Raw genomic sequence first — 11,565 nt, forward strand, 5'->3', positions numbered from 1 at the left:
ATCTGGGGTCTAAATAACTTATCCAACGTATCACATCTGTGATACAAAAAGAGCTTCAACTGGCCCCACAGAGGAGATATTCTGGGGATAGTGTGAGAGGGATGGAGCTGAAACTGTTGGTTCAGAGGATGTTTGACAAGTGTTGATGTTGATACAACAGATCTTGATATATGAATGGTTATCGGATTCCTTTTTTATTATTAAAGATGTATGTAAATCTTGCCTTGTATTTATGGATTGATTGAATAAAACAGATTTTGAATTTAAGCTGTTTTTTTTATCGTTGACAGAGCTTCACTTCCTCACTGAGTGCATCAAGTATTCTGAAATAAGAGATTCAAAATCCTGCTGACATTTCTAGCGATGTAAAAAGAAAAAACAATGTTTCATAATCAATGAAAAACATGCCTTAAAGTGACAGGAGCTAAAACGGCCTGTTTCAGACAGAGGCTGAACTGAGGGGCTGCATAAAGGACCAGTATAAGAAAATTAGGAGTTTTTAACTGGAAATCATGCAAAGATATTCCAGTAGAGCCCCAGAATAGATATGTAGAGCTGGAAATGTGCAGAACTTCTTCAACTGTCTGCAGTTTTAATTGATGGATTGTGCTGAAGGAAGTTGTACAAACAGTTACAACAATTACGGACAGCTAAGCTAGCTGGTTTATTGGACGATGATTAGCTAATGCTAATGCAATGCAATATTCCTCCTCACTTTGTTTTCTGTTATGATTGGATTTTAATGTGACATGGAAAATTCATGTCACAATGAAAAACAATTGTCTCCGTTATTAAAGATAAAAGGCTGAATAATTTGTCATTTAACATGTTTTTCATGTAATTACGCTACAGTAAATGTAAACATAAACAGGAAATACAAATGACAATGTGTATTGCGTTTCACTTTATTTATTTCTTTATTTGATTTATTTTCATTGTGGCATTTAAAACCTTGCGCAGCTCTTTCCCTGATGTTAACCGAAGTGTTTTTGTTGCCCAAACCTAATCACGGGGGACTCAAGATGCAAACTACTACCTCTACTCAACATACACTAGAAATAATGCTGCCATGTTATATGATCAAGGCAGCAAAAACTGTCACTGTCAGCCAGTTAGTCTTCATTCTATCCAGTATAAACGCTTCCAGACAAATTTATGACAAACAGATTATGAAACTGAATCAACTGATCAAGATGCTGGAGGCAATAAGTCACATGATGTTAATTCCCATTGAGGAACAAAAGTGCATTTACAATGTAAAAACTGTTGAACAAACAATGACGATTGTTGAGTATAAGTCAGGTTAGGTTTCAGTTATTGCCCTAAAAATTAGGACATGGATGCCAGTCATAAAGTTTATGGTCCGATTGTTCCGTCTGCTATATTAAATTAATATTTGAGAGCTGTTTTAACTCAAATCTGAGACAATGCTGCTGTTTCATCACTAACTTAACAGGTGGAAATGTACAAATAACTGATGTTTAACAGCATTTTGAATGCTAAATGTATAGATCTGCATTGTTCATAAAGTAACAGAACCAGTAATACAAGATTTAATGTCTGTCAGCGCATGTTGTCAAGATAAGAGTCTGCACACACATCCAAACCGAATGTGCTGAGACAATGTGGTGCTTGTTGCTCACAACTGCAGGTCTCCACTAGAATGTATCGCATCTTATGTGCTCGAAAACATTGCACATATGCCAGAAGTCGTGAAAAATTTTATGGGTCTTGTGCATGGGTGTGGCAAAATGGCTTGATAGAGGCCCATTTTAGCCTCAGGTTTCAGGGGTTGGTTTTCAAACAATGTCTTGGATACTAGAATATTTTTTTAGGCGTGGCCTTTCCTCATCATTCTCTAGAAAACCTTTCAAACCTGTCAGGTAATCAGTCAGTCAGACTTCAACTTGTGAGGACGTCTATTAGGTCAATCATGGCTGTAAACATCCCAGGAGTGGTAGCGATGGTGTTTTTCTACCTGCTGGTCCTTGGAACTGGCATCTGGGCTTCCTTCAAGTCCAAAAAGGAACAGAAAAAGAGTGCAGCTACCAGAATGGACATGGTCCTGCTGGGAAACCGAAGCCTTAACCTAGTGGTGGGGATCTTTACAATGTCAGGTGAGCTCGCAGGCATCATTGCTTTTGTCCTGTGGAATTCTGACATTTCTTTTGTGATGATGGAATAGAGTTCAATATCATCTTAAATATTTCAACCAGAAAGGTCTTTGTGAAAATGAAGATCATTCTGGGTCAAAAGTTGCTTTAATAAACACTTGATAACTCATCTTTTTCTGCATCTGTACACACACAGTACTTCAAATTTGAAGGATTTATTGGCGAATCCATTCATACAGGTTTGAAAGTGGTCAGACTTATAGATTAGACATCAGAAGCCTCTGTTTGACACAAAGTTCATGCCTCCCCATTGGTTTACATTGTAAGGGTGATGTGGCACTGAAAATTTGAGGGCTTATAAAATCCAAACAGTTCAAGTTATTACAAAGTTTTTAACAACTTTTTTTCAGCATAGTGTCATAAGTCACCTATTAAAGTTTGAAGCCGATACCATTAACACCCTCGGAGGAGATAACGTTTGTTCGGGGGCCAAAATTGGGGCAAAGTCTTATTTTGAGAGGCTGATTTCGGACTTTGTGTTTGATTTAGGTCAGGGCCAGTGTATGATTTGTAGGTCTTGATGAGACGAATAATTGAGTTTTGGTTTGATCTCTCTACGACATTCCTACAGGCTATGGTGGCCATTTTAGTTACATAGGTGGTGCTAGAGAGCACATTTTGGCAGTTTAGGGGTTAATTTTTACATTTTATCAAATTTTTCACCACACCTGATGTGTGTGCCAAATTTAGTGAGTTTCTGAGCATGTTTAGGGGGTCAAATTTAGGATTGAGGTGGCGTAAGTGTTGTTTTACAAGCAGAGTGTACACTTGAATGGAACATACAGAATACTTATCACTCACAGAGAATCCTCACGCTTTAGACAGAGATACAAACAACCAACACATTGTATAACAAGGCAATGATTCGCCTTAATCTCCCAGCCTGGAGACCCTGACCATAAACACAGATCCCCTGCAAGCACACATTTTATCTTTACAGCTGGAGCCCAGTGAAATAAACCAGAAAACACACACAATGTTGTGAATGACCCTGGCTTAACAGAGACTAAACATCTCAGTACACAGCTTCAGTAATCGCAGTAAATTTCAATCACAGTCAGTAGTTTTTCCTCCCAAACCATTTTAACAGAAATACTCTCCACAACTCAACAAGTCTGTGTTTGACTTCCTGCTTATTTGATGCAATTTTATAGGATTTCACTGCAGCATTATTTTCCAGGTTTGTCATCATATGTCACTGTCCAAATCAGTCTTGCTTTTCAACTTATCTAATATGTTTATTCATTCTGCAGCTACGTGTATTGGTGGAGGCTTCATTGTCGGCACAAGCGAGATGGTGTACACACCGTCTTTGGGACTAATCTGGGCCATCATCATGTTTTCTGCATATGCAGTGTCTTACATTTTTGGTAAGAGTTAAAGGAATTGTAATATGACAATTTGCATTTGTTACAAAACAATTAACAATGAGATTAACTTTTTGAGTCAATGCACCGATGCAATACAACAATACAGCAAGAATAATCCACTTTCAACAGAATATATAGCTCATGCATCTAGGTTCAGATGAACATCGGGTGTTTAATAGTTTTTGATTAGCAAATAACATTTCATCTAATTGCATTATAAGGTCAAAATTTAGATTTTAACCATTTCTTCATTGAGGGCAGTACAACCCTTGAATGTACTGTACATACTGAACCTTGTCCTGCCTGTTTTGCAAACACAGTGCAAAAATGTTCATTTTTTCCTTCTCAAGGTGGCCTTGTATTCGCCAAGCCTATGAGAGACCGAAAATATGTGACCATGTTGGACCCTTTTCAGATCAAGTATGGAAACGCAGTCACAGCCGTTCAGTCCCTGGCTTCACTTATAGTTGATATTACCTGGGTTCCTTCAACACTGATGGGTTTAGGTAAACAGTGTGGCCTTTCACAAAGTTTTCAGTATACAAAACACAATGCAATACATGTATATATTACATATTGTAATGTTAATGGATATAACATAAATCTATATTTACTTTATAGATATTTAAAGTTATTATATTTAAGTATTTCTTATCAGATTTACAGTTATTTTATATGTTAAATAAAATGAATGTATACAGATTTGCAAAATTAACAATATTTAAACAATATTTGGTTGTAAGTTTCTCTTATATGATGTGTTTAATAGGTGCAACTATGAGTGTGATTTTGGATTTGTCCTATAATGTGTGCATCTGGATCTCTGCTGCTGTGGTCATCATTTACACACTGCTGGGGGGTCTCTACTCTGTGGCCTACACAGATATTATACAGCTCATCCTCATATTCATCAGCTTGGTGAGTTTGTTGTATTTTGTAGTTTTGTTAGTTTCGACAGCAGTTTTGTAAGAGGTATCTTTGATTTAGTTATTTCAATAACTGCTTTGAAGTAGTCTCAGCAGTAGTTTGTACACATAACATCTATCTCCTCTGTTGCTCGTCCTGAGGGGTTTTTTGGATTGCATTTTTTCTTATCTGAGTCAGTGGTCTTAGGACGGAAGATGTATTGCTGTACAAATTGTAAAGCCCCCTGAGGCAAATTTGTGATTTGTGGTATTGGGCAATATCATTTTCTTGACTTGACTAGTTTACTTCTTTTTGTTAGTCCCTGACTCATACACATGCATGTTGTTGCACTCCTGCAAGTTGACATTTGTTAAAAAATGATTTTAACCCAGAAATCTATACATCAATATATCTATCTAATAAAGAAACATTAAATGGACAGATTGTTTTCATTGGACCCTCAGGTTTACAGACTTGAAACACAAGAACCTATGTGCAGTGGTGGAAAATACTAAGTACATCTACTCAAGTACTGTGCTTAAGTACAACATTGAGGTACTTGTACTTGAGTATTTCCATGTGATGCTACTTTCTACATTTCAGAGGGAAATATTGTACTTTCTACTCCACTACATTTATTTGACAGCTTTAGTTACTTTTCAGATGAATATTTGACACAATGGATAATATAACAAGCTTTTAAAATACAACACATTGTTAAAGATGAAACCAGTGGTTTCCAACCTTTTTGGCTTTTGACGTCTTACAAAAAGCAGTGTGTAGTCGGGGTCACATTTCACATGTCTATGAGTTGTTAACAGCTCCACCAAATAGTGATTTTTCCCTCTAAACTTCTCACATGCTTTCATTTCAATAAATGTTCAAATGATCCAATATTTCAGCAAAAATCAAAGATTAGAGAAAAAGTCCAAAAACTGAAAACAGATTTGTGTATCAGAACTTTGTTTTTTCTTCTTTCCTCTCCCATTAATCATCTCACGACTAACTGTATATAAAGTAGTGTAAACTAGCTCCACCTCCAGCAGCTACAACAGTAACATGCTGCTCTAACACTGATGCTTCACTATTAATAATCTAATGATGTCATATATAATAATATATCAGTCAGAGGGACCAAACCACTACTTTTACTGCAATACTTTAACTACATCAAGCTCATAATACTTATGTACTTTTACTGCAATACTTTAACTACATCAAGCTCATAATACTTATGTACTTTTACTGCAATACTTTAACTACATCAAGCTCATAATACTTATGTACTTTTACTGCAATACTTTAACTACATCAAGCTCATAATACTTATGTACTTTTACTGCAATACTTTAACTACATCGAGCTCATAATACTTATGTACTTTTACTGCAATACTGAATGAATTTTGTCATTTTGTTCATGGTTCCCAGAAAACAAACTTTCAACAACCAGATGATTTTTTTTGTGTAAATGATTTACTTGCTTCTTGTCTCTGCAGTGGATCTGTGTCCCCTTTCTCCTGACGAACCCCTACTCATTAGACATCACTCAGACGGCCCTAAACAACACCCTACACGCTCCCTGGTTTGGTCAACTGGAAGCAAACATGGCCTGGAGGGCGATCGATTATTTCTTATTTTTGGTAAGTTTTTTTTTCCAAGTGCATTTTATTCTAGTCTGTAAATACAGAATTCACTTGCTGTAGTTTAGTCTGTCAAGCTCTCTAATCTAGCATGGGACATACTGTATTCAGTTTTTAATAATAACAGTAAGAGATTTACTACTCAAACAGTCATTTCTGGAACAATGACATATCCCTGGCAAAATGTCAGCATCCTCATCAGTTGATGATTTATGAAGAAGATGTGCTCTTGTATTTAATGGTATCTACTTAGCCACAGTATCACAGTACAGCAAAGTAAGAAAAAAAATGCTGAATCAGATTTGATATTTTGCACTAACATAAGCCTGTTTGGATGCTTACTAAAGAAAAATGTACCTTGGAAATGAACACAGAGGTTAGATTTATGTTTTATTTTTTTGTATTATTTTCACTTTCACAAGATAAAACAAACTGCGAGGACTTACGTAATGCCAACTCAGGTAATGAGCTTGGCTGTGGTTTCTGGAAAGTAAAATCCAATTAAAAGCAGGGCTGAGAACCTCAAGGGTGTAAGTTCGGTTTAACTTTGTTTGGGACATGTTTTTGTCAGACAGCCAAAATAATTGTGCACGTACACTTGGTCTCCGTCTCTTTCTCTTTCATATGCATGTACGCACACACACAAAAAGACTTTTATCATGATTTTTTTTCTCTTTTTCTCTCTTTTACATTTCGTTTTACTTACCTACTTAACTATAGATTATCAAGTCGGGTATCCTCCCACATCCTGCTCTTTCACTCCTCATCATAATAGTGTACTTTTTTGCTCAAAACACACAAACCTGACATCTTGGCACTCTTTCAAGGGACAATTCAGCATCACCTTCATATTGGTAGAGACATGTCCCTATCATTCGTATCGTATGCCCCACATTATTTTGAACTGATGTAGTAGCATCCGTGATCGGCTCCCACACAGTGCTTATCTGACTCTGAACCAGACTGCCGTGCCTAGTTACAGTTGATACTGATGAAACTGATAAAAACAACTTAAATACTTTACAACAAAAAAACAAAGACGCATACAGGCAGTTATTCTGAACAGCTGATGTCTAAAAGTTTCAAATCCAACACAGAGCAGCTTTAAATTGAACTCGCTTTATGTTTAAGGGAGGCGGGAACCTGGGATATCAGGCCTACCACCAGAGAACCTTGTCGGCTTCTTCCTCAGCCACCGCTCAGATCACATCTTTTGCAGCTGCTTTCTGTATGTTTGTATTTGGGACTCCATCTATACTGATCGGGGCAGTGGCAGCATCCACAGGTATTACACTTTCTCAGTGACTGATGTGAATATTGTAAAATACATACAAGAACAAGACTTGTAGTACAAGTGTATATGACACTTGTGATCACTAATGTATGTTCGTATCCACAAATAAATACTACTCAACATGATTAAATGTCAGTTCTACAAATAAATATGATGCAGTTTGAATAAAATTTAAATATTATGTTCAAAGTGAAAGCCCAGTGTTCACCACAACCACCAACAGCTACACCGGCAGCAGACGGTGCCGAAAAGCACAATGAGGATGAGAATTTAAATGAAAATGAGCTTGATCGAGATGCCTCAGAGCCGATGATTAGCACCACATGTTAAGTGTTTTCTGTGCAGTGCTTATAATATTATTATCATTATTATCTGGCTGTTGTTCACCAAGAAATAGTTCCAGCACAAAACCGACAAGTTGTGTTTATATTTCAGTTTGTGTACAAATTAAATGAACTACGTACAGTTAATTTGTGATCTTTAGAGGTGTTGGTAGGTGTATTTTTTGCTTCCTGTTTCCAGTCTTTATACTATGCTAAGATAATCACCTTTGGCTTCATTTCCATAGTTAGCACACAAATATGAGATTGATATCAATGTCCTCATCTAGCTCTTGACAAGAAAGGGAATAAGCAAATTTCCCCAAAATATCAAATTATTCCTTGTGCTACTTCTTGCATAACAAAAGTAGTTCATGATAAAAGTAAACACATTCACACATAAGTACACATAATATGACTTTGATAACATAAATGATTGTTTATTTGAATTGAAATCATATAATTTCTTGAATGCTTTATATATTAAGCAAGTTGCTTGAAACAATGTTTAGGTTGCAACATTCAAAAAACAAATTGTACTTGCAAATGGAAGATCAGATGGAGAATGTATGATGTTGTCATGTGTCATTAAAGAATGAAATGTGGACAAATAAAGGTGTTTCTTTCTTTATTTTTGTATCTGAGTGGAAAGAGTATCAAAAGATGTTACTACAAAACCTGTCCCTGGAAAAGTGAGTTTTTTTTCTCTGATTTATTCATTTATTTATTTTTTATTAACTCACAAAAATACAAACAGAATTCTGGCAATTGATTAACAAACAAGTGAGTCCTACTGCCTCTACCAGCAGTTCAGACCAAACAGCAGCATGAATAAAATACTAAAGTGAAGTTGACAGATATACTATCTCATTTACATGTTAAACACCTTATACACAGTCAAAAGCTTACTTTAATTGGAACTTGCACCTCGTTTTGGGGCATTTTAGGCCCATTCACATTAAAACTACGATACTATCAACTGTTGTAAATAACAAAAACATTGCACATAAACTGCTGCATGAACTTAAATAATGTTAGAACATATACAGCATTTGATAACAACATAAACAATTTACCAAATACCGATATGTGCCAAAGTGTCTCGTACAGGAAGCCCTACTGTATCTTGCTCAGGTTAATATTTTTATTTTTCACCACTAGATGGACACCTAAGACTGCTAATTTCACACTGATGCTTCTTCAACACAGGTAAGTAATAAGATGTTACACTGTTAAATACATTGTATAATACGTTGCCGTTTAATGCCTGCTATCTGTTTGGTTTCAATCAATGTTACTGATATCACATTAAGTTAATGCTGATTAACCAACAGCCATTGTGATTTTACATTCAACATAATTGAATCCCAATAAGCATACCAGTAACTCCATCATGGTTTTATGTTACAAGAAACAACCCCAGGATGAAATGTTAGGTAAGCATACAAGCCTTAGTTCAATCTATATCTACTTTACAAGAAAGGATGTAGGATGTAATGACAACCGTCTTCCCAGAGGTGGTGCAAGCTGGATGCTGGTGAATAAAGCCACCCGTGTCTCAAGATCTGTGTGTTTATACACACGGCAGTCTGACACACAGGATGAAACTGCAGGGTGGAGCCGTTGACTAACCAGTTACCAGAACTTGGATCTCAACAAAGCTCAACCTGTCAAATTTCTGCAGAGAGAATGTCTAGACTTAACAGTAGGCTATTTTAATTAACTCAGTGTTAATTATACATGACATTACGATTGCCTGGCAGTACTTTGATCAACCATCTATTGCCCAAATGTTGTTCATATGTTATTAAATGTTATTACGGACACAACAACTGTTGCAACACAATTTTTTTTTTTTGTCAGTCCCAACCTAAAGGCTTAGTCTGTCACAAGGCTTAATTTGCCTCTCACTCCACAAGTAGTCATGGCCCTGCTCCTCTTGGCATGGTGTGCTATCAGTTTCTGTGGAAAGGTATGTGTAGTGTCTCAGTGATACCGTGATGTCTTTGGAGCTCCACTCCCATCCACAGTCAGTGATGGCCTGGTCTGTTACGCCATGCTGTGCAACTTGAGCCTTGCACCTCAGGACTGCGGTTTCTGCTGTGAGGTCAGGGACCAGATCAACCTCCTGCATGGTTGAATAGGTTCATGCTCGCTATCTGCCAGGGATGTGAGGGAAGCGGGTGAGACATCATAGTCTCCTTCTGTTGTTCATACTTGTTGCACACAGAGCATTGCTGCACAAAGTCTATGATTTCTCCTTGTTGGCATGTTGGGCCAAAAGTGGGTAGTAAGCCTGTAGCAAGCCTATCCTCCTACTTGGCTGTGGTGAATCTGTCTCAGCATTTCCAGTCGCAAAGGTTTAGGATTGATAACACACTGGCTTCTGAGGAACACAGTCTTGTGCACTTATTTTGTCTCTGGTGGTCCAGTACTCTCTGATGGCGATGGGGAGCTCCTCTATGCAGTCTGATCATCCCCCAAACATGACAGTCTTGAGGTCTGAAGGCACACATCCTCCTCTGTGTTTCTGTTTAACTTGCACAAGGTGTTGGCTGGTGAAGTTCAGGTAGTCTGTCTGCTGAAGCGTTGCAGCATCACATTGCTCCTGCTGCAGGCTGCAGACCATTTCATGTCTGTAAGGCGTGTCTTTTCTCTTGTATACCAGTGTAAGGGCCTCCTCTGGAGGCGCTTTGGTGCCCGGAGGAGGGGCTTTATGAAGATGGACACCAATGGGCGGTGATCTGTCTCTGCTGTTACGTCTCCCCTCCTGTACAGGCAGTAGTGGAATCACTAACAGGCAAATATGATGCTCATGCACTCCTTTTCAATCTGTGCATAGTTTTGTTCTGTGTGGGATAATGCAAGGGAAGCAAATGCGACCGGCTGCCCTTCCTGTAGCAAGCAGCAGCCGTCTGACCGGAGTCACTCCGTATGGTGACTGGCCTGATCATAATACCTTAAGACAGGCACCGCTGTGACCAGCATCTCGGTCTCCTTCATAGCCTTCATGCTTGGGCAGCCAGTGACACTGCACATCTTTATCCAGCAGTTTTTTCAATGACCAGATTACTTATGCAGTCTGTGGATTGTATGACTGTGGTTAAGTGTCCATCTCTCTCGTATTGATTCAACGGTGCTTTGACGGCTGCCTTGAGGACCAGTGGCATGTTTCTGAGAGCGTGCTGAGCAGGGGCCACAGTGCTGTCCAGTTTTAAGTGACCATGCTCTATACTATGCAGCTCCTCGGGAATGGTGAAGCATATCAGGCCAAGTCTCTTGCATTTGAAACCTGAAAGCAAGGGCTCGGATTTTATAATTTCAAAATAAAGTTTGTGTGTCTTGCCTCTAATAACGCACTGTGTGCTGAACAGGCATCCCCACACTGGAGTAAGGTTTCAGTTTGGTGAAACTTGGCTGTGCTGGTAACCTGGGTGCTAGCTTCATTTTGTCTTTGTTGCTCATCACGTTGCAGGTTGCTCCACAGTCGAGCTGGCATCTCTGGCGCCCCTTTTGCAGCTGCAGGTTGACAAACATCTTTTTCCCCTGTGTTTTCACTGTTCCTATGCTCATTGCTGTGTAAATCTGGCCATGATTGTAGTCATCGTCATCTTGGTCCTCCAGCGATAGATGGGGCATCCATGGCATTTAGCTGACGTGCATTTAGGCCTCTTTTCACTTTAGCGAAGTGATTGGCGGTGTCACATGAGTGACACAATTTTTCAAAAGCAGGGCACTGGTCTCACCCACATCTGTGTTGAACGCCACAGCACTTGCATTCGCCTCTGCCCCAGGGTCGGTTTGCTAGTTGACTCAAATGGCCTGCTGGTAGGCCATGGTCACTGGCCACTTTCCCCAC

General features: G+C 38.5%; 1 protein-coding gene across 1 annotated transcript; it reads left to right on the forward strand.

The window, feature by feature from the left end:
• Positions 1-1,933: 1,933 nt before the first annotated feature.
• On the forward strand, positions 1,934-10,449 carry LOC121912115 (high-affinity choline transporter 1-like). Its single transcript, XM_042434198.1, has 8 exons — positions 1,934-2,117; positions 3,428-3,544; positions 3,895-4,050; positions 4,314-4,462; positions 5,949-6,092; positions 7,224-7,377; positions 9,737-9,813; positions 10,375-10,449. The coding sequence occupies exons 1-8, from the start codon at positions 1,934-1,936 to the stop codon at positions 10,447-10,449; spliced, it is 1,056 nt and encodes a 351-aa protein (XP_042290132.1).
• The last annotated feature ends 1,116 nt before the right edge of the window (positions 10,450-11,565 follow it).

Source organism: Thunnus maccoyii, chromosome 14 (genome assembly GCF_910596095.1).
Source record: "Thunnus maccoyii chromosome 14, fThuMac1.1, whole genome shotgun sequence".
Taxonomy (NCBI): Eukaryota; Metazoa; Chordata; class Actinopteri; order Scombriformes; family Scombridae; genus Thunnus; species Thunnus maccoyii.

Excerpts from the sequence above, each read along its gene's own strand:
- LOC121912115 (XM_042434198.1), top strand. The coding sequence starts at position 1,934 with ATGGCTGTAAACATCCCAGGAGTGGTAGCGATGGTGTTTTTCTACCTG. Across the intron at positions 2,118-3,427 it reads GGGGATCTTTACAATGTCAG|CTACGTGTATTGGTGGAGGC; the intron begins GTGAGCTCGCAG and ends TTCATTCTGCAG. Across the intron at positions 9,814-10,374 it reads ACTGCGGTTTCTGCTGTGAG|TGTAAGGGCCTCCTCTGGAG; the intron begins GTCAGGGACCAG and ends CTTGTATACCAG.